Source organism: Heteronotia binoei, chromosome 9 (genome assembly GCF_032191835.1).
Source record: "Heteronotia binoei isolate CCM8104 ecotype False Entrance Well chromosome 9, APGP_CSIRO_Hbin_v1, whole genome shotgun sequence".
In the NCBI taxonomy this organism is placed as follows: Eukaryota; Metazoa; Chordata; class Lepidosauria; order Squamata; family Gekkonidae; genus Heteronotia; species Heteronotia binoei.
In genome coordinates this window covers 121,737,879-121,761,370 of record NC_083231.1, presented here as the reverse complement: position 1 = coordinate 121,761,370, position 23,492 = coordinate 121,737,879, and the positions used below count along the sequence as shown (strand labels likewise).

General features: G+C 51.0%; 1 protein-coding gene across 1 annotated transcript in view; it reads right to left on the bottom strand.

Annotated features, from left to right (window-relative positions):
• LOC132576862 (PC-esterase domain-containing protein 1A-like) overlaps positions 1–23,492 on the bottom strand; it is a 35,253-nt gene continuing 11,761 nt past the window's right edge. Inside the window, exons 3-9 of the mRNA XM_060246098.1 lie at positions 17,616–17,695; positions 14,569–14,801; positions 14,306–14,456; positions 9,709–9,955; positions 7,465–7,671; positions 3,546–3,749; positions 1–1,714 (exon numbers count right to left, since the gene is read on the bottom strand). Coding sequence (XP_060102081.1) covers positions 1,506–1,714; positions 3,546–3,749; positions 7,465–7,671; positions 9,709–9,955; positions 14,306–14,456; positions 14,569–14,801; positions 17,616–17,695 — 1,331 coding nt within the window. The 3' untranslated portion in view covers positions 1–1,505. The remainder of the gene's footprint in view (positions 1,715–3,545; positions 3,750–7,464; positions 7,672–9,708; positions 9,956–14,305; positions 14,457–14,568; positions 14,802–17,615; positions 17,696–23,492) is intronic.

The window sequence follows — 23,492 nt, the reverse complement described above, 5'->3', positions numbered from 1 at the left end:
TTAAAGAGCAGTTTAGATTTTTAATTTTTGACTTAGCAAAAAACAAACCAACACCCCACAGAACAGCACATGGGTACAAACGCAAGGGCCTCTATTTAAATACTCTTCCCTGAGCAAAGAATCTCACCCCCCCTTCCCCCACCAAGAGAACCCGACGTAAACTCGAACCTTGTACGCTTACAGAGTTCAGTATCACGCACACGCCCCTCCTGGCCAGCTGTCAGGCCAACCTTGGATAAGAGACCCGGATCACACTATACATGAGTCCCGTAACTGTATTCCCAGGTGTGCAATTTATGCATTGAGACCACAGCACTGGGAAAGAACGAGCGTGGAGATCTAATTGTTCTACCCTTGGAAGTTTCACTAACGGGGAATAACTGGATGTTTTAAGCCCCAACAGGTCAAAAGGGAAAGCGGAAAACAGATACTTGTCTTTTTCTCTGCTTAAAGCAGCCCTCCCATGGGGGCATTTCCAAATGGGGAAAACTGTATAGGGCAGGGGTGGCCAAGGGTAGCTCTCCAGATTTTTTTTTGCCTACAGCTCCCATCAGCCCCAGCCATTGGCCATGCTGGCTGGGGCTGATGGGAGTTGTAAGCAAAAAAACGTCTGGAGAGCTACCATTGGCCACCCCTGGTATAGGGAGTTGCTGTTTAAAAGCCCTTTCTCTGGCCCCACAGAGTGGGCCCATAACAGCCCCGTGCTGTCCTTTTCCCAAGCAAACCAAAAAATGGACATGCGGTTGAGAAAGACCCTAACAGCGTCCACCGTTCTCTCCCAATCAGTCAATGGCTGCATTCAGACAGGACGACGAACCACGGTTTTCCATTACGAGAAAGAGATCTGAAAATTCGCAGCGTCAGGCGCTCGTCCGCTTCTCTCTTCGCTCCAGAACAGAGGACTTCCTGGGTTCGCTACAAACCCAAGTCTGCTGTCGTATGCAAACCAGGAAGCCTTTGATTCCTCTGCCACGTGCGACAGGGTAGTAAACGAGTCTGGAAACGTCCGAGGCTCGTCGCGAAAAAACACGGTTGGTCACTGTGAATGAATGCAGCCTATGGAACGGAGGAACTGGGTACCAAACAGGGTGAGCGGGGCTACGCAGTATCAAACTGGGAAGGAAGAACAGGGAAGGTTTACAAGACGCACATCCTGTAAGCAACAGAGAAAAAAACCCCAAAGCTTACCAGAAGCCTTCCCCTCAGTAAAACAAAACAAAAAACGCCACCCTGTTCCCAGAAACAACTCTCAGCAAGGGAACCCCCTTTTTGTCAGGACTCCCAACTGGTCCCATAATGCACGCATTCCCTCTGCGATGCATGTTCCCGAAAAGCGACATCAAAAAGTGCAAAAGGTGCAGGCGAGAGTGAACAATCCACAAAGGGCGGCCCTTTCACAGGCACTCCAAAAGTCACCCCCGTTCTCCACTCCTCTCTATTTCCCCTCAGAAGGATGTGGAGGGCCCTATGGCAGGGGGTGTACATCTTGGGCAGGGGGGGCGCCTTTAGTAGGGGGTGGCGTCGTCCCGCCGGAAGGAACGCCTGCGCATGACCAAGCCACGGTTCTTCTTGGAGCGATGGGGCCTCCTCTTCCGGCGACTGGCACGTGGACCGATGTTTTCTTTGTTGCAGAACGGGTAAGGTGGGAGGAGGCTCGGATCAGGAATGGCGGCCGCGGCACTCCCGAAATCCTGGAAGGCGTTGAGCGCAGGAGCTAGGGAAGGAGCCCGAGAGCAAGTGAGAGGGATCAAAACAATGTGGTCAACAAAATGCAGAGAGATTCAGGATTTCGCTACAGATCAAGTGGTCTTCCACACTCTCATTTCCCTTGCTTATTAGTTCCTGTTTCTTTTTTTCTGGGGGGGGGGGGGGAGTCTGTTCCACAAGTGTTTTGAAGACGACGACAACTGCAGATTTATACCCCGCCCTTCTCTCTGAACCAGAGACTCAGAACGGCTCTCTCTAGTGATGGAGTCGCTATTAATCTGGTTTACATCCAGTACATCGCCCTGTGGATTTAAACTGCAAGCTTTTATACCAGACGTAAACCGATGTAATATCGACTTGACCACCAGAGGGAGCAAAACACACAAAGAAGAAAAGCGAAACACACAAAGAAGCGGGAACTTAAAAGCATGGAAAACGAGACTGCAGAAAAGCTGCAAAAATCTAAGGAGGGAACAATGTTTCTTCATCTGATGAAGTGAGCAGTGACTCCTGAAATCCCCTACCTTGTTGCAAAATTTGTTCATCTTTCAGGTGCTGCTAGACTCTGGCTTTTTTCTGCTGCTACGGACAGGTTACCACGGCTACCACCCATTTTGATCTAACTCCAGAGAAGTTTAATAGAATGAACGACTGTCCGTATAACCTATCCTCTTATGGGCTGCGTTCCCTTTCAGCCTCAGGCGTGAGGAAGCAAACCTTTTACGTTTTTTATTTAGTTCTTTATAGTTTGCCTTTTGCACCTAATCTGATGGTGGAGACCAGGGCCGTTTTTCGTAGCAGGAACTCCTTTGCGTATTAGGCCACACACCAATGATGTAGCAAATCCTCAAAGAACTTACAGGGCTCAGTTTGGTGTCGTGGTTAAGTCTGCAGACTTTTATCTGCGAGAACCAGGTTTGATTCCAAACTCCTCCACTTGCACCTGCTGGAATGGCCTTGGGTCAGCCACAGCCCTCGCAGAGTTGTCCTTGAAAGAGCAGCTGCTGTGAGAGCTCTCTCAGCCCCACCTACCTCACAGGGTGTCTGTTGTGGGTGGGTGGGAGAGATAGAGGAGATTGTGACCGCTCTGAGACTCTGAGATTCAGAGTATAGGGCGGGATATAAATTCAATATCTTCTTCTTCTTGGTACAGGGCCTACTGTAAGCTCCAGGAGGATTGGCTACATCAGGGGGTGTGGCCTAATATGCAAAGGAGGTCCTGCTAGAATTCCTTACAGGGCTCTTCGTACAGGGCCTACTGGAAGCTCCAGGGGGATTGGCTACATCAGGGGTGTGTGGCCTAATAGGCAAAGGAGGTCCTGCTAGAATTCCTTACAGGGATCTTCGTACAGGGCCTGCTGTAAGCTCCAGGGGGATTGGCTACATCAGGGTGTGTGGCCTAATAGGCAAAGGAGGTCCTGCTAGAATTCCTTACAGGGCTCTGCATCAGGGGTGTGTGGCCTAAGATGCAAAGGAGGTCCTGCTAGAATTCCTTACAGGGCTCTTCTCACAGGGCCTACTGTAAGCTCCAGGAGGATTGACTACATCAGGGGTGTGTGGCCTAATATGCAAAGGAGTTCCTGCTACCAAAAAAAACCCGCTCTGGTGGAGACTGACTTCTTTGCATACGTCTGTCTCCACTGTTCAGTTGGTTTCAGCAGGGACAGAACGGACTGCCTTCCCACCCCACTGTTCCAGACTACCCACACAACCAAAGCAGAGGAGAGAAACCACTGACACGCAGGGGAGAGCAAAAAGAATTACAGACCAGCCTGTCCTTAGTTCAAGACCCCAGAAAACTCTAAAGGTGAGAGGGAGAGCAGCCCCATCTAGCATACCATCCAGATGAAATGGGGGGGCACAGGAATCCACAAAGAAGGGGACTCCAGAGCAGGTCTCGGCCAACCCCCGAGAGTCAAGCTCGAAGAGGGAGTCTTCATGAACTGCAGGCCAATGTGGCCTAGGGAGAGACATCGGGGGAGGGCATGGCGGCACCGGTCCCAGTAGGTCAGAGCAGGGGGACGGCTCATTGCATATCCAGCCTACGGAAGGAACGAAGAAGGTTCAAAGCAGCTCTGCAGGTAGAGATGTAAAACTTCCCGAAATGTAAAAACCACGGGAGAAAACTGGGGAGGGGGGGTATTGTTGGGAGAGGGGGCGTGCTAAAATAAAACTGAAATCTGGAGATCCAAATACGAATGGTATTTTTGCTTCTTAAACCTAAACTGATTTACTGATTTCCAGGGGTGGAATTCTAGCAGGAGCTCCTTTGCATATTAGGCCACCCCCCCTCGATGTAGGTGGCCCTGTGGCACAGAGTGGTAAAGCAGCAGTACTATGGTCTGAACTCTCTGCTCACGACCTGAGTTCGATTCCGGCCGAAGCTGGATTCAGGTAGCCGGCCCAAGGTCGACTCAGCCTTCCATCCTTCCGAGGTCGGTAAAAGGAGTCCCCAGCTTGCTGGGGGGAAAGTGTAAAAGACTGGGGAAGGCAGTGGCAAACCACCCCGTAAAAAGTCTGCCGTGAAAACACTGTGAAAGCAACGTCACCCCAGAGCCGGAAACGACTGGTGCTTGCACAGGGGACCTTTCCTTTCCTTTTTCCTCAATGTAGCCAATCCTTCTGGAGCTTACAAAAAAGAGCCGTGTCAGCTCTTGGAGGATTGGCTACATCAGGGGTGTGTGGCCTAATATGCAAAGGAGCTCCTGCTAGAATTCCACCCCTGCTGATTTCACAGCATAAAACAGTGTTCAGAACCTGGCGTATTTAAGGTGTTTAAAAAGAGAAACTGCTGAAAACACAGAACCCTTCAGTAGCGTATCATCATCCGATATCTGTCAAAGGGGATGCTGACTCACGAAAGCCGACACCTCCCCCCAAATTTTGTTGCTCTCAAAATTGCTGCCGGGTTGGACGCAAGTTGGTCATCAGACACAACAGATCAGAGGTGTCAAACTCATTTGTTACGAGGGCCAGATCTCAAATAAAGGTCACTTTGTTGGGCCAGGCCATCGTGTCATAAAATGCCATGCCAGGTAGCGGAGATATAAACTTTAGAAAAGTGATCTCAATGTCGAACGGCAACAGCAGGCTTAATTGGATTAGGTGTGACATGCAGAGGGGTAGTAGACATGGAGAGACCAGCGTTGGCAATGAGAAAGGAAACCTAGGTCTCGGTTTAGTCCAGGGGGATTCGGTCCGGGAGGATGCAAAGAACAAATGGACGTAAGCAGGGGTGGAATTCTAGCAGGAGCTCCTTTGCATATTAGGCCACGCACCCCTGATGCAGTCAATCCTCCAAGAGCTTACAAGGCTCCTTTTTGTAAGCTCTTGGAGGATTGGCTACATCAGGAGGGGTGTGGACTAATATGTAAAGGAGCTCCTGCTAGAATTCCACCCCCGGACACAAATCTGACATTAGAAACAACAACATGCAGTTGATGACCTTAGAGTAGCCGTGCTCTTACAAAGGAATTTCAAAGGGAGATTAGAAAGAGAAACTGCTGAATTGCAGTTGATAATGACTGAGCTGGACTGAACAGAGACCTAGGCTTCCTTTCTCATTAGCCATGTGTGCTATTATCATTTGGCATCTGAAATCGCTCCCCTCTCCCAAGATATAAGGACTAATCCAAGTGTTCTAATTCCTAATCAGGGTCATTTTGAAAGGTGATAAATCCAGATAGGAAAAGTGAAACCCAATCTTTTCTTTAAAAAAAACAAGAACAGCAGCTTTTCAGAATAAGCCAAAATAATTTCCTCAGTGTACACTGCGCTTGTCAGAAGAATCCACCCACCCTCCCTCCCTCCAAAGAAGAAGTGTGCTGGCACACAAAAGTTTATACCTGGAATAAGACGTTGTTGGTCTCGAAGCTCCAGGGGGACCTTCTGTCTTCCCCCCTCCCTTCCCAAAAGAGGTGAAACAGCCCCAGAGAAGGAAGAAGAAGCTCTGTGTGTTTGTGAGTGTGTGAGAGAGAGGCTTGTCTTCATATCTCTCCTGCACAAAGCAAGAAGCAACCATGGAGAGCTCTCTCTCTCTCTGTCAGAGAGAAAGGTGGGAGAGGGAGGGAAGACAAGAAACAGGAAGCAGGAAGCAAAGAGCTAGTGAGGAAGCTGGGGGGAAAACATCCTATGCAAGAGCAGCCCTGAGGAAGGAAGCAAAGTTGCTTAAGGGCCAGACTGGTGAGACTGGCGCAGGGCAGGGTGTAATATGTCTGACACCCCTGCAGCAGAACGTATTCATTCTGAACAAAATTATTAGTCACGTTTGAACAAAGAAATGAGCTCAAAAATGGTATTATAGCACTAGGGAAAGTGCAGGAAAGGGCAAGGAGAATGATTAAAGGTTTGGAACACTTTCCCTAGGAAGAAAGGTTAAAACGCTTGGGGCTCTTTAGCTTGGAGAAACCTCGACTGCGGGATGACACGATAGAGGTTTGCAAAGATTATGCATGGGCTGGAGAAAGGAGAGAAAGAAGTCCCTTTCTCACAATATGAGAAATCATGGGCACTCAATGAAATCGCTGAGCAGTCGGGTTAGAACGGATAAAAGGAAGTCCTTTTTCACCCAAACGGCGATTAACATGTGGAATTCACTGCCAAAGGAGGTGGTTGCGGCTACAAGCATAGCCAGCTTCAAGAGGGGATTGGATCAACATATGGAGCAGAGGTCCATCAGCGGCTATTAGCCACAGCTTATGTTGGAACTCTCTATCTGGGGCAGTGATGCTCTGTATTCTTTTGATTGGGGGAGACAGTGGCACGGCTTCTAGCCCCACTGGTGGACCTCTTGACAGCACGTGGGTTTGGGCCAGTGTGAGACACAGAGTGTTGGACTGGATGTGCCATTGGCCTGATCCAACATGGCTTCTCTAATGTTCTTATGTGACACAGAGTGTTGGACTGGATGGGCCACTGGCCTGAACCAACAGGGCTTCTCTGATGTTCTTATGTGACACAGACTGTTGGACTGGATGGGCCACTGGCCTGAACCAACAGGGCTTCTCTTATGTTCTTCTGTGACACAGAGTGCTGGACTGGATGGGCCATTGGCCTGATCCAACATGGCTTCTCTTATGTTCTTATGTCTGGGGCAGGGATGCTCTATATTCCTGGTGCTTGGGGGGCATAGTGGGAGGGCTTCTAGTGTCCTGGCCCCACTGATGGACCTCCTGATGGTACCTGGGGGTTTTTTGGCCACTGTGTGATACAGAGTGTTGGACTGGATGGGCCATTGGCCAGATCCTACATGGCTTCTCTTACGTTCTAATGTCTGGGGCAATTATACTCTGTATTCTTGGTGCTTGGGGGGGCACAGTGGGAGGGCTTCTAGTGTCCTGGCCCCACTGATGGGAACTCCTGATGGTACCTGGGGTTTTTTTGGCCACTGTGTTACACAGAGTGTTGGACTGGATGGGCCACTGGCCTGATCCAAGATGGCTTCTCTTATGTTTACTATCAAAATCACATCCTCCAGTTCCATGAGAGAACAGCTGAAGGGCTTAAGCTTCTGAGGGATCCACCCCGGATCTGAGTATGCCAATCTCACAAAGGGCAGCTTTACATCTAGTTCACTTCAGCAGGGGCAGATCGGACTGCCTTCCTGCCCGCTGTTCCGGCTTACCCACACCCAGAGTGCAGGAGAGAAACCAACGACATGCAGGGGAGAGAAAGAAAAATTAGAGACCAGCCTGTCCTCCGTCCGAGACCCCAGAAAGCTCTAAAGGCAGGAGAAAGAGCGGGCCCCCTCCAGCATACCATCCCGATGAAAACTGGGGAAATGGGAATCCTCAAAGAAGGGGACTCCGGAGTAGGTCTCACACGACTCCCAAGAGTTGAGCCCAAAGAAGGAGTCTTCGTGAACCGTGGGCCAAGGGGGCCTATGGAGAGACATCGCAGGAGGGCGTGGGGGCACCGGTCCCAGCTGGACGTCAAGGAACGGGGACGGCTCACTGCACATCTGGCCTATGGAAGGAAGTGGAGATGGTTCAAAACTGAACCTGTCTGTGACTCACCTGGTCAAAGAAGAGAGTTTGGAGTCCGGGAGCGCCTTGGAGACCGACCGAGGTTAATTCTGCGTATGAGCTTTTGTGCGCCTGCCCACTTAGAATCGTAGAGCTGGAAGGGGCCCTACAGGCCATCTAGTCCAACTTCTCAAGTCTTAAAGGTGCCCTCAAGACTCAAACTTTGTTCTGCTGCTCAAGACCAACATGGTGCCTCACCCAGAATCACAGAGTTGGAGGGGACCTCCAGGGCCATCTAGTCCAACCCCCTGCACCATGCAGGAAACTCACAAACACCTCCTCCTAAATTCACAGGATCTTCATTGCTGTCAGATGGCCCTCTAGCCTCTGTTTCAAAACCTCCAAGGAAGGAGAGCCCACCACCTCCCGAGGAAGCCTGTTCCACTGAGGAACCGCTCTAACGGTCAGGAAGTACTTCCTAATAGAATCCTAGAGTTGGAAGGGACCTCCAGGGCCATCTAGTCCAACCCCCTGCACAATGCAGGAAACTCACAAACACCTCCCCCTAAATTCACAGGATCTTCATTGCTGTCAGATGGCCATCTAGCCTCTGTTTAAAAACCTCCAAGGAAGGAGAGCCCACCACCTCCAGAGGAAGCCTGTTCCACTGAGGAACCTCTCTTAACGGTCAGGAAGTTCTTCCTCAGGTTGAGCCGGAAACTCTTTTGATTTAATTTCAACCCATTGGTTGTGTTCCTACCTTCTGGGGCCACAGAAAACAATTCATAGAATCATAGAGTTGGAAGGGACTTCTAGGGTCATCGAGTCCAACCCCCTGCACAATGCAGGAAACTCACAAACACCTCCCCCCTAAATTCATAGGATCTTCATTGCTGTCAGATGGCCATCTAGCCTCTGTTGAAAAACCTCCAAGGAAGGCGAGCCCACCACCTCCCAAGGAGGAAGCCTGTTCCACTGAGGAACCTCTCTTAACAGTCAGGAAGTTCTTCCTACTGTTGAGCTGGAAACTCTTTCTGCAAAGAAGCACGGCAGACTTCTAGGTGGGGATGGCCGTCCTCCATTAACCTCCTGAGCAGGGGTGGCCAAACTTGCTTAATGTAAAAGCCACATAGAATAAACGCCAGATATTTGAGAGAAGGAAGGAAGGACGGAAGAAGATATTGGATTTATATCCCGCCCTCCACTCCAAAGAGTCTCAGAGCAGCTCACAATCTCCTTTACCTTTTTCCCCCACAACAGACACCCTGTGAGATGGGTGGGGCCGGAGAGGGCTCTCACAGCAGCTGCCCTTTCAAGGACAGAGGCTCAGAGCAGCCTACAATCTCCTTTCCCTCCCCCCCTGTGAGGTAGATGAAGATATTGGATTTATATCCCGCCCTCCACTCCGAAGAGTCTCAGAGCGGCTCCCAATCTCCTTTACCTCTCCCCCCCCACAACAGACACCCTGTGAGGTAGATGAAGATATTGGATTTGTATCCCGCCCTCCACTCCGAAGAGTCTCAGAGCAGCTCACAATCTCCTTCCCCTTCCTCCCCCACAACATAGTCCGCACACTTAACCACTACACCAAACTGGCTCTCCACAAGGGAGGGAGGGAGGGAGGGAGGGAGGGAGGGAGGGAGGGAGGAAGGAAGGAAGGAAGGAAGGAAGGAAGGAAGGAAGGAAGGAAGGAAGGAAGGAAGGAAGGAAGGAAGGAAGGAAGGAAGGAAGGAAGGAAGGAAGGAAGGAAGGAAGGAAGGAAGGAAGGAAGGAAGGAAGGAAGGAATAGATGGCGGAAAGGAGAGGTGGAAAGAAATCAACTTTAACTTTAAATGCTGGCTTGGCTTGGAGAATTGTTTTAAAGAGACAAATGCCTCCAAGCTTCCCGACGGGGCAGTGGGAGTTTTGAGGGCCACACACTATCTGTGAAAGAGCCACGTGTGCCCCCCACCCCTGCTCCAGAGAGTGGAAACCAAGAAATGCAGAGAGGGAGTCGGGTGCCAAGAGATCTCCCCTCCCCCCCCCAACCACCACTCACCTTCCTGAGACTTCGTGGCTGGAATCACCACCCCCCAGGCATCTGCCACGTGAGCCAAGAGCAGGTTGGTGATCCGGCGGTGCACCACGTTGTTCCAGTGGACGCCGTCCTTGACCCGGTTGCCCAAATCGTGGCGGAAGTGGAAGTGGAGGTCCAGCACGTCGAAGAGGTGGAGGCCGGCCAGGGTGGCCCCGTAGAAGTTGCCCTCGATGACGTCGTTGCGGAGGGACTGGCTCAAGTGCTGCAGCTGGGGGGGGAGAGCGGAAAGCGGGAAGGGGTGAAGTGCTTCATGGAGAGGAGTGGAATCGCCAGGGAAATGCAATGAACACCCCGTCCTTCCTGCCGAGGGTTTAAACCAGGGCTTTTTTATAGCAGGAGCTCCTTTGCACCCCCCCCCCCCCACAATATAGCCAGTTCTCCAAGTGCTTACAGTATGCTCTCTAAGAAGAATCATAAGAACATAAGAGTAGCCATGTTGGATCTGGCCAATGGCCCATCCAGTCCAACACTCTGTGTCACATAAGAACATAAAAGAAGCCCTGTTGGATCAGGCCAATGGCCCCTCCAGTCCAACACTCTGTGTCACATCAGAACACAAGAGAAGCCCTGTTGGATCAGGCCAGTGGCCCATCCAGTCCAACACTCTGTGTCACATCAGAACACAAGAGAAGCCCTGTTGGATCAGGCCAGTGGCCCATCCAGTCCAACACTCTGTCACATAAGAACATAAGAGAAGCCATGTTGGATCAGGCCAATGGCCCATCCAGTACAACACTCTGTCACATAAGAACATAAGAGAAGCCATGTTGGATCAGGCCAGTGGCCCATCCAGTCCAACACTCTGTCACATAAGAACATAAGAGAAGCCATGTTGGATCAGGCCAGTGGCCCATCCAGTCCAACGCTCTGTCACATAACAACATAAGAGAAGCCCTGTTGGATCAGGCCAGTGGCCCATCCAGTCCAACGCGCTGTCACATAAGAACATAAGAGAAGCCACGTTGGATCAGGCCAGTGGCCCATCCAATCCAACACTCTGTACTCACAGTGGCCAAAAAACGCAGCTGCCATCAGAAGGTCCACCAGTAGGGCCAGGACACTAGAAACCCTCCCACTGTTGCCCCTCCCAAGAACCAAGAATACAGAGCAACACTTCCCCAGACAGAAGAACTTAAGAGAAGCCATGTTGGATCAGGCCAGTGGCCCATCCAGTCCAACACTCTGTACACACAATGGCCAAAACAACCAGGTGCCATCAGGAGGTCCATCAGTGGGGCCAGGACACTAGAAGCCCTCTGACTGTCCCCCCCGCAAGCACCAAAAATACAGAGCATCACTGCCTCATTCATAAGAACATAAGAGAAGCTATGTTGGATCAGGCCAAAGGCAGATCCAGTCCAACACTCTGTGCCTCATAAGAACGTAAGAGAAGCCATGTTGGATCAGGCCAGTGGCCCATCCAGTCCAACATTCTGTGTCACATAAGAACATAAGAGAAGCCTTGTTGGATCAGGTCAACGGCCCATCCAGTCCAACACACTGTGTCACATAAGAACATAAGAGAAGCCTTGTTGGATCAGGCCAATGGCCCATCCAGTCCAACACTCCATGTCACATAAGAACATAAGAGAAGCCATGTTGGATCAGGCCAATGGCCCATCCAATCCAACACTCTGTGTCACATAAGAGAAGCCCTGTTGGATCAGGTCAACGGCCCATCCAGTCCAACACTTTGTGTCACATAAGAACATAAGAGAAGCCCTGTTGGATCAGGTCAACGGCCCATCCAGTCCAACACTCTGTGTCACAGAAGAACATAGGAGAAGCCCTGTTGTATCAGGTCAACGGTCCATCCAGTCCAACTCTCTGTGTCACATAAGAGAAGCCATGTTGGATCAGGCCAGTGGCCCATCCAGTCCAACCCTCTGTGTCATAAGAACATAAGAGAACATAAGAGAAGCCATGTTGGATCAGGCCAACGGCCCATCAAGTCCAACACTCTGTGTCACATAAGAACATAAGAGAAGCCCTGTTGGATCAGGTCAACGGCCCATCCAGTCCAACACTCTGTGTCACAGAAGAACATAAGAGAAGCCCTGTTGGATCAGGTCAACGGCCCATCCAGTCCAACACTCTGTGTCACAGAAGAACATAACAGAAGCCGTGTTGTATCAGGTCAACGGCCCATCCAGTTCAACTCTCTGTGTCACATAAGAGAAGCCCTGTTGGATCAGGCCAGTGGCCCATCCAGTCCAACTCTCTGTGTCACATAAGAGAAGCCCTGTTGGATCAGGCCAGTGGCCCATGCAGTCCAACCCTCTGTGTCACATAAGAACATAAGAGAAGCACTGTTGGATCAGGTCAACAGCCCATCCAGTCCAACACACTGTATCACATAAGAACATAAGAGAAGCCCTGTTGGATCAGGCCAGTGGCCCATCCAGTCCAACACTCTGTGTCACATAAGAACATAAGAGAAGCCATGTTGGATCAGGCCAACGGCCCATCCAGTCCAACACTCTGTGTCACATAAGAACATAAGAGAAGCCCTGTTGGATCAGGTCAACGGCCAATCCAGTCCAACACTCTGTGTCACATAAGAACATAAGAGAAGCCCTGTTGGATCAGGTCAACGGCCCATCCAGTCCAACACTCTGTGTCACAGAAGAACATAAGAGAAGCCCTGTTGGATCAGGTCAACGGCCCATCCAGTCCAACACTCTGTGTCACAGAAGAACATAACAGAAGCCGTGTTGTATCAGGTCAACGGCCCATCCAGTCCAACTCTCTGTGTCACATAAGAGAAGCCCTGTTGGATCAGGCCAGTGGCCCATCCAGTCCAACTCTCTGTGTCACATAAGAGAAGCCCTGTTGGATCAGGCCAGTGGCCCATGCAGTCCAACCCTCTGTGTCACATAAGAACATAAGAGAAGCACTGTTGGATCAGGTCAACAGCCCATCCAGTCCAACACACTGTATCACATAAGAACATAAGAGAAGCCCTGTTGGATCAGGCCAGTGGTCCATCCAGTCCAACACTCTGTGTCACATAAGAACATAAGAGAAGCCATGTTGGATCAGGCCAATGGCCCATCCAGTCCAACACTCTGTGTCACATAAGAACATAAGAGAAGCCCTGTTGGATCAGGTCAACGGCCCATCCAGTCCAACACTCTGTGTCACATAAGAACATAAGAGAAGCCCTGTTGGATCAGGTCAACGGCCCATCCAGTCCAACACTCTGTGTCACAGAAGAACATAAGAGAAGCCCTGTTGGATCATGTCAACGGCCCATCCAGTCCAACACTCTGTGTCACAGAAGAACATAACAGAAGCCGTGTTGTATCAGGTCAACGGCCCATCCAGTCCAACTCTCTGTGTCACATAAGAGAAGCCCTGTTGGATCAGGCCAGTGGCCCATCCAGTCCAACTCTCTGTGTCACATAAGAGAAGCCCTGTTGGATCAGGCCAGTGGCCCATGCAGTCCAACCCTCTGTGTCACATAAGAACATAAGAGAAGCACTGTTGGATCAGGTCAACAGCCCATCCAGTCCAACACACTGTATCACATAAGAACATAAGAGAAGCCCTGTTGGATCAGGCCAGTGGCCCATCCAGTCCAACACTCTGTGTCACATAAGAACATAAGAGAAGCCATGTTGGATCAGGCCAACGGCCCATCCAGTCCAACACTCTGTGTCACATAAGAACATAAGAGAAGCCCTGTTGGATCAGGCCAGCGGCCCATCCAGTCCAACACTCTGTGTCACATAAGAACATAGGAGAAGCCATGTTGGATCAGGCAAGTGGCCCCTCCAGTCCAACACTCTGTGTCACATAAGAACATAAGAGAAGCCATGTTGGATCAGGCCAATGGCCCATCCAGTCCAACACTCTGTGTCAGATAAGAACATAAGAGAAGCCCTGTTGGATCAGGCCAATGGCCCCTCCAATCCAACACTCTGTGTCACATAAGAGAAGCCATGTTGGATCAGGCCAGTGGCCCATGAAGTCCAACCCTCTGTGTCACATAAGAACATAAGAGAAGCACTGTTGGATCAGGTCAACAGCCCATCCAGTCCAACACACTGTATCACATAAGAACATAAGAGAAGCCCTGTTGGATCAGGCCAGTGGCCCATCCAGTCCAACACTCTGTGTCACATAAGAACATAAGAGAAGCCCTGTTGGATCAGGCCAGCGGCCCATCCAGTCCAACACTCTGTGTCACATAAGAACATAGGAGAAGCCATGTTGGATCAGGCAAGTGGCCCCTCCAGTCCAACACTCTGTGTCACATAAGAACATAAGAGAAGCCCTGTTGGATCAAGCCAATGGCCTATCCAGTCCAACACTCTGTGTCACAGAAGAACATAAGAGAAGCCCTGTTGGGTCAGGCCAATGGCCCATCCAGTCCAACACTCTGTGTCACACAGTAGCCACACAATGGCCCACACAGTCCAACATCCAGTCCAAAAAAACCCAGGCACCATCAGGAGGTTCATCAGTGTGGTCCGTTTGGTGTAGTGGCCTTGCTGAGAAATGGGACCGAGCCCCATTTCTCAGCATCCTTTGGACACGGGTAGCCGTACTTTACCTCTGGGATAAGGAAGCCCCCCGTGACCTTTGGGCCCAGCGGCATCGTCATGTTCCAGAGGACCAAGCAGGTGGGAGGGAGCACCGCATCGAGCCTGTTGAAGACGGTCTGCAGGTTCTGGCAGTATTCCTTCATGCAGTAGGAGCCGTACCTGCCAAGAGGTGGGGGGACATCAGTAGAGTCTGGACTGACCAAGGCGACCTCCGGCCGCAAGAGGATCTTCCAGCGGCTGGCCCCATTTCGCAGCTGGAGGGCAGCCCTACCTTGAGAGGTCCCAGATGCAGGAGTTGAGGACCAAGACGTCAGGTTTGGGACCCTCCCGGAAGTCATCCAAGATGCTCTCCAGGTACTCCGAGTACACGCGAGTGAGGAAGTAGAAACGGATGAGGTGGTGGTGTGTGCGGTACTGGCGGACTTCCCGGTAGTGGGTGCCGTTGTGCAGCTCTCCCAAGATGCCCCCTTCGATCAAGCGGTCGTTTTCAAAGCAGAGCTCCCCCTGGTGGGGGGAACAAGATGTCATTACATCCCGCAACTCTTCCTGTGTCTTGCCCTGCCTGGATCCGCTGGGCAGAAGCCGTGGCTCTCAAGAGTGACAGGTTTGTGGCCTAAAACCAGAGCCAGTGGAGAGGTTAGAGGAGGGGTGGCCAAACTTGCTTCATGTAAGAGCCACACAGAATAAATGTCAGAGGAAGGACGGAAGGAAGGAAGGAAGGACGGAAGGAAGGACGGAAGGAAGGAAGGAAGGAAGGAAGGAAGGAAGGAAGGAAGGAAGGAAGGAAGGAAGGAAGGAAGGAAGGAAGGAAGGAAGGAAGGAAGGAAGGAAGGAAGGAAGGAAGGAAGGAAGATAAGAGAAGTCATGTTGGATCAGGCCAATGGCCCATCCAGTCCAACACTGTTTCGCACAGTGGCCAAAAAAACCCAGGTGCCATCAGGAGGTCCATCAGTGGAGCCAGGACGCTAGAAGTCCTCACACTGTTGCCCCTCCCAAGCACCAAGAATACAGAGCATCACTTGTCCCAGAAAGGGAGGGAGGGAGGGAGGGAGGGAGGGAGGGAGGGAGGAAGGAAGGAAGGAAGGAAGGAAGGAAGGAAGGAAGGAAGGAAGGAAGGAAGGAAGGAAGGAAGGAAGGAAGGAAGGAAGGAAGGAAGGAAGGAAGGAAGGAAGGAAGGAAGGAAGGAAGGAAGAAGGAAGATAAGAGAAGTCATGTTGGATCAGGCCAATGGTCCATCCAGTCCAACACTGTTTCACACAGTGGCCAAAAAAAAAACCAGGTGCCATCAGGAGGTCCATCAGTGGGGCCAGGACACTAGAAGTCCTCACACTGTTGCCCCTCCCAAGCACCAAGAATACAGAGCATCACTTGCCCCAGGGAGGGAGGGAGGGAGGGAGGGAGGAAGGAAGGAAGGAAGGAAGGAAGGAAGGAAGGAAGGAAGGAAGGAAGGAAGGAAGGAAGGAAGGAAGGAAGGAAGGAAGGAAGGAAGGAAGGAAGGAAGGAAGGAAGGAAGGAAGGAAGGAAGGAAGGAAGGAAGGAAGGAAGATAAGAGAAGTCATGTTGGATCAGGCCAATGGTCCATCCAGTCCAACACTGTTTCACACAGTGGCCAAAAAAAAAACCAGGTGCCATCAGGAGGTCCATCAGTGGGGCCAGGACACTAGAAGTCCTCACACTGTTGCCCCTCCCAAGCACCAAGAATACAGAGCATCACTTGCCCCAGGGAGGGAGGGAGGGAGGGAGGGAGGGAGGGAGGGAGGAAGGAAGGAAGGAAGGAAGGAAGGAAGGAAGGAAGGAAGGAAGGAAGGAAGGAAGGAAGGAAGGAAGGAAGGAAGGAAGGAAGGAAGGAAGGAAGGAAGGAAGGAAGGAAGGAAGGAAGGAAGGAAGGAAGATAAGAGAAGTCATGTTGGATCAGGCCAATGGCCCATCCAGTCCAACACTATTTCACACAGTGGCCAAAAAAAACCAGGTGCCATCAGGAGGTCCATCAGTGGGGCTAGAAGTCCTCACACTGTTGCCCCTCCCAAGCACCAAGAATACAAAGCATCACTTGCCCCAGAGAGGGAGGGAGGGAGGGAGGAGAGAGGTGGAAAGAAAGCAACTTTAAATGCATTCTCCAAGCCACCAGCTGGCTCAGCATGGAGAAATGATTTAAAGAGACAAATGCCTTCTCCAAGCCAGCCAACAGGGTGGTGGGGACTTTGAAAGTGACACAATATGTGTGAAAGAGCCACATGTGGCTCCTAAGCCACAGTTTGGCCCCCCCTGGGTTAGAATGTCGAACTAAGATCTGGGAAGCCCAGTTTCGAATCCCCACTCTGCCACGGAAGCTTGCTGGGTGACCTTGGGTCAGTCACGACACTCTCTTCACCTCCCTCATGGAGTTGCTGTGAGGATAACATGGAGGAAAGGAGGCTAAGTTAAGAGAGGGTGACGGGGACAAGGACACCTTGCAAGCTTCACGAAGAGGGTGGATTTGAACTCGACTCTCCTAGATTCTACCTCATCACAATCCCACCATAATTCCATAGTATCTGAGACATGACTGTGGATCGACTTTTACTTTATCCAAACCCCACCATTTCCCCCCAAGACTTAAAAGTAAATTATACACCATAAATCAATACAGTCAATAGAAGAAGACTTCTGATAATGTAATAAGGCTAGGCAGGGGGGTTTTTGTAGCAGGAACTCCTTTGCATATTAGGCCACGCCCCCCTGATGTAGCCAATCCTCCAAGAGCTAACAGGGCTCTTCGTACAGGGCCTACTATAAGCTCCAGGAGGATTGGCTACATCAGGGGGGGGGGGGTGGCCTAATATGCAAAGGAGTTCCTGCTACAAAAAAGCCCTGAGGCTAGGATTAAGTTTATGGCTGCCATAATTCTGCCCAACCCATGAAATTCCACAGCAGGCCAGTAGAGGGAGCACCAGGGCTCAGGACCCACAAACGGCGCCTCGTCCCACCCAGGAGAGCCGCCATCTTTACTTAACATGGCGCAGCAAGGAAACTCTCCATTTGCTTCTGGCAAAACAGGGCTACAGTTAGCCTGGCTTAGGGGGCCAAAGCCCCTCTAAGGTTGTCAGACTCCAGGTGGGGCCTGGAGATCTCCCACAGGCACCACTGATCTCCAGACTTCAGAGCTCCATTCCCCTGGAGAAAATGGCTGCTTAGGAGGGCGGGCTCCACAGCAAGCCCCGCCTCCAAATCCCCAGGAACTTTCCAATCCGGAATTAGTAACCCCAAGACCCCCAAATCTTGCAGCCAGCTCCAGGGAAAGTCAAACCCAGCTGCCCCCAGTCACAGAGCAAAGGGTACCTTGGACTTCATTTGCGAAGAAGAAAGCAGGGAGTCCTTCTGCAGAAGCCGGATGAGGTCTTTATACACCGACCTCTGGACTGCAAAAAGAGACAGAGAGGATGAGCGAGGAGGGGGTTCTGCTGTGGGCCTTGGTACACAGCAGAAGGACATCAGAAGAGCCCTGCTGGATCAGACCAGTGCTCCATCTACTCTCACACAGCAGCCAACTACTTCCTCTGGAGGTCCAGCTACAGGGCAGAGAGGCCGAGGCCTTCCCCTGAGAAGAACATCAGCAGAGACCTCCTGGATCAGATCAGAGAGGGTCCATCTAGTCCCGCCTCCTGTCTCACAGTGGCCAACCAGTTCCTCTGGAGGCCCAACAACAGGGCAGAGAGGCCGAGGCCTTCCCCTGAGAAGAACATCAGAAGAGCCCTGCTGGATCAGACTAGTGAGGATCCATCTAGTCCAGCCTCCTGTCTCACACAGTGGCCAACCAGTTCCTCTGGAGGGTCAACAACAAGGCAGAAAGGCCAAGGCCTTCCCCTGAGAAGAACATCAGAAGAGCCCTGCTGGATCAGACCAGTGAGGGTCCATCTAGTCCAGCCTCCTGTCTCACAAAGTGGCCAACCAGTTCCTCTAGAGAGCCAACAACAGGGCAGGGAGGCTAAGGCCTTCCCCTGAGAAGAACATCAGAACAGCCCTGCTGGATCAGACCAGTGAGGGTCCATCTAGTCCAGCACAAGGGCCAAACCAATTCCTCTGGAGAGCCAACAACAGGGCAGAGAGGCTAAGGCCGTCCCCTGAGAATAACATAAGAGCCCTGCTGGATCAGACCAGGGAGGGTCCATCTAGTCCAGCCTCCTGCCTCACACAGTGGCCAACCAGTTCCTCTGGAGGGACAACAATAGGGCAGGGAGGCTGAGGCCTTCCCCTGATGTTTCCTCCCAACGCTGAGACTCAGAGGACAACTGACTCTGAACATGGTAGTTCCCTTTCATTGCCAAGAATAGTAGCCCCTAACAAACCCATCCCTCCATAAATCTCTCTAATCCCCTTTCAAATTGGTCCGTGCCCGTAGCCATCATCATCTCCTCTGGCCGCCAGTTCCACATCTTAATCACTCTTCGTGGCAAGCAGTGTTTTAGTCTATCCTGAAACTCCTGCCCATCGATTTCATCGGATGCCCTCTAGTCCTGCTACGCTGGGAGAGGAAGACAAAGGTTCTCTTTGTCGACTCTTCCCACCCCATACATAATTTTATGAAACTCCTATCGTGTTCCCTCTTAGTCGTCGTCTCTTTTCTACACTGAAAAGTCCCTGAATCTTCAGCCTTTCCTCCTAGGGAGGGTGGTCCAACCATTATTCCAAATGAGGCCACATCACTGATCTATACAGAGGCAATGAAAATAACAGCCAGAATAGCGGGGGAGAAAGTCCAGGTTGGTTTGAAGCCGTGGAACAAATTCGGAGTCCCGTGGCACCTTGGAGGCCAACAAGTTAAGTCAAGGTATTCCATGTGCGGGCACATCTCCTCTGGTACCCGATATCTGATATCTAAGGAGTCACAGAAACCTGGACCGATTCCCCACCAGCCTTTCGCCGCTCTCGCTCTCCTCTTCTCAGCGGGGCTTCTGTCGGATTTCGCACAAGCTGCCCTGAGTCTACCCCTCGCTCTGCCTCTTTCGCGCAGCAAACGAGACCCTCTAAAAACCGGTTTCTGTTTGCTGCACAAAAGACTTGAACCGAGCTGCGGCCTCGGGGCAGCTTGTGCGAAATCCGACAGAAGTACTGGGTCCGAGGCTCTTTAACTTGTTCATTAATGATTTGGAGTTGGGAGTGAGCAGTGAAGTGGCCAAGTTCGCAGATGACACTAAATTGTTCAGGGTGGTGAGAACCAGAGAGGATTGTGAGGCACTCCAAAGGGATCTGTTGAGGCTGGGTGAGTGGGCGTCAACGTGGCAGATGAGGTTCAGTGTGGCCAAGGGCAAAGTAATGCACATTGGGGCCAAGAATCCCAGCTACAAATACAAGTTGATGGGGTGTGAACTGGCAGAGACTGACCAAGAGAGAGATCTTGGGGTCGCGGTAGAATTGTCACGACAGTGTGCGATTGCAATAAAAAAGGCCAACACCATGATGGGAAGTATTAGGAAGGGAATTAAAAACAAATCAGCCAGTATCATAATGTCCTTGTATAAATCGATGGTGCAGTCTCATTTGGAGTACTGTGTGCAATTCTGGTCACCGCACCTCAAAAAGGATATTATAGCATTGGAAAAAGTCAAGAAAAGGGCAACTAGAATGATTAAAGGGCTGGAACACTTTCCCTATGAAGAAAGGTTGAAACGCTTGGGACTCTTTAGCTTGGAGAAACCTCGACTGCGGGGTGACATGATAGAGGTTTACAAGATTATGCATGGGATGGAGAAAGTAGAGAAAGAAGTACATATGAACATATGAAGCTGCCTTCTACTGAATCAGACCCTTGGTCCATCAAAGTCAGTATTGTCTACTCAGACTGGCAGCGGCTCTCCAGAGTCTCAAGCTGAGGGTTTTTACACCTACTTGCCTGGACCCTTTTAGTTGGAGATGCCGGGGATTGAACCTGGGACCTTCTGCTTGCCAAGCAGATGCTCTACCACTGAGCCACTTTTCTCCCTTTCTTACAATCCAAGAACTCGTGGGCATTCAATGAAATTGCTGAGCAGTCAGTGTGTGAGTGAGTGTCTGTTGTGGGGGGGGGAGGGAAAGGAGATTGTGAGCCGCTCTGAGACTCTTCGGAGTGGAGGGCGGGATATAAATCCAATATCTTCATCTACCTCACAGGGTTTCTGTTGTGGGGGAGGAAGGGAAAGGAGATTGTGAGCCGCTCTGAGACTCTTCGGAGTGGAGGGCGGGATATAAATCCAATATCTTCATCTACCTCACAGGGTTTCTGTTGTGGGGGAGGAAGGGAAAGGAGATTGTGAGCCGCTCTGAGACTCTTCGGAGTGGAGGGCGGGATATAAATCCAATATCTTCATCTACCTCACAGGGTTTCTGTTGTGGGGGGGGAAGGGAAAGGAGATTGTGAGCTGCTCTGAGACTCTTCGGAGTGGAGGGCGGGATATAAATCCAATATCTTCATCTACCTCACAGGGTTTCTGTTGTGGGGGAGGAAGGGAAAGGAGATTGTGAGCTGCTCTGAGACTCTTCAGAGTGAAGGGCGGGATATAAATCCAATATCTTCATCTACCTCACAGGGGGTCTGTTGTGGGGGAGGAAGGGAAAGGAGATTGTGAGCCGCTCTGAGACTCTTCGGAGTGGAGGGCGGGATATAAATCCAATATCTTCATCTACCTCACAGGGGGTCTGTTGTGGGGGAGGAAGGGAAAGGAGATTGTGAGCCACTCTGTGACTCTTCGGAGTGGAGGGCGGGATATAAATCCAATATCTTCTTCTTCTTAAGTGAATTAACAATTGTGTTCGTTATTTTGTCACGGTTTCTCTTTGGGTTTTCATTCTCTCTATTTTAATTCTAATTCACGCAATCCGCATGGCTGTCGGACAGACGGTCGTCTAGCTCCTGCTTGGAAACCTCCAAAGGAGGAGAGTAGATGTGCGCACAAAAGCTCACGCCTCGAATAAACTTTTGTTGGTCTTAAAGCTCCCACTAGACTTGAAGTTTGTTCTCTCGGGGGGCTGTGAGGCCAGTGTACAAAACCCCCACTTTGGGTCTGGAGAGGTTGCCCGCAGCTCACCAGTCAGCCACAGACAAGCTGGCCCAGTGCCGGCATTGGGTTGCTCGTAACGTTTCTTGTATTTGTTTCGACCGGCTTTTATAGAGCCATAATACAAACCTGCCCACAATGACGACATGGGAAGGTTTGCAACCGTCCTAAAAAACCTCTGAGGATGACCCCACTGAAATCTGTGCACTGGAGCAACCAACGAAGGGAGAAGAGCGGCCATAAAACCGGCTCACCAGACTTCTGGCTGCATACCAGGGCTTTTTATAGCCCATAAAACTTTACAGCTCGTGAGGCAGATGAAATGGGTGTCATAAAAATTCAAGGAGTGGGGGAGGAGATTGAGCTGGGCAGAGCAGAAAACCCAAATGCGCTGGCTCAGAGCACGCCGACCGAATGCTGAACGTGTGAGCGGTGGAAGGAAAGAAGAAAAAGATGAAGATATGGGATTTATATCCCGCCCTCCACTCCGAAGAGTCTCAGAGCGGCTCACAATCTCCTTTCCCTTCCTCCCCCACAACAGACACCCTGTGAGGTAGATGAAGATATTGGATTTACATCCCGCCCTCCACTCCAAAGAGACTCAGAGCGGCTCACAATCTCCTTTCCCTTCCTCCCCCACAACAGACACCCTGTGAGGTAGATGAAGATACTGGATTTATATCCCGCCCTCCACTCCGAAGAGTCTCAGAGCGGCTCACAATCTCCTTTCCCTTCCTCTCCCACAACAGACACCCTGTGAGGTAGATGAAGATATTGGATTTATATCCCGCCCTCCACTCCGAAGAGTCTCAGAGCGGCTCAAAATCTCCTTTACCTTCCTCCCCCACAACAGACACCTTGTGAGGTAGATGAAGATATTGGATTTATATCCCGCCCTCCACTCCAAAGAGTCTCAGAGCGGCTCAAAATCTCCTTTACCTTCCTCCCCCACAACAGGCACCTTGTGAGGTAGATGAAGATACTGGATTTATATCCCACCCTCCACTCCAAAGAGTCTCAAAGCGGCTCACCATCTCCTTTCCCTTCCTCCCCCACAATAGGCACCCTTTGAGGTGGGTGGGGCTGAGAAGGCTCTCACAGCAGCTGCCCTTTCAAGGACAACCTCTGCCAGAGCTATGGCTGACCCAAGGCCATTCCAGCAGCTGCAAGTGGAGGAGTGGGGAATCACACCCGGTTCTCCCAGATAAGAGAGCTATGGCTGGCCCAAGGCCATTCCAGCAGGTGCAAGTGGAGGAGTGGGGAATCAAACCCAGTTCTCCCAGATAAGAGAGCTATGGCTGGCCCAAGGCCATTCCAGCAGATGCATGTGGAGGAATGGGGAATCCAACCCAGTTCTCCCAGGTAAGAGAGCTATGGCTAACCCAAGGCCATTCCAGCAGGTGCAAGTGGAGGAGTGGGGAATCAAACCCGGTTCTCCCAGATAAGAGTCCGCGCACTTCACTACTACTTCAAACTGGAAAGGTCGCCTGTGCAAGCACCAGTCATTTCCAACTCTGGGGTGACGTTGCTATCACAACATTTTCTCGGCAGACTTTTTACGGGGTGGTTTGCCCTTGCCTTCCCCAGTCATCTACCCTTTCCCCCCAGCAAGCTGGGTACTCCTTTTACCGACCTCGGAAGGATGGAAGGCTGAGTCAACCTTGAACCGGCTACCTGAAAACCCAGCTTCCGCTGGAATCGAACTCAGTTCGTGAGCAGAGGGCTCCGACTGCAGGACTGCAGCATTACCACTCCGCGCCACGGGACTGTGAAACTGCCACCTAAAATCAAACCGAGGAGGCAACAGGTGGAAGGTGGAATTCCAGCTTCGCGGGGCTACCCCAGAGAAGGCCTCGTTGCCCATTCACCTAATGCAGAGATATCCCTCCTGAACTGGGCCTGCCAACCCTAAACTACAATGACTTCCATAAAATTCAATGAAGTCCAGAGGTGCTGTTAAGTGAAATCTCAAATGATCAAATGGGCAATTAATGTAAATAAAGAAATACAGATGGAAACTCAGGAGCATTTGTGGAAGAACTCAATGAAACTCTCAGCATGTCAGAGTATAAAAGAAAACTGTTTTAAGATGATGTACAGATGGTATACTACTCCTAAAAAAATTGGCAAAGATGAATAACAAGATGCTAGGTAGATGCTGGAAATGTAAAAAGCATGAAGGTTC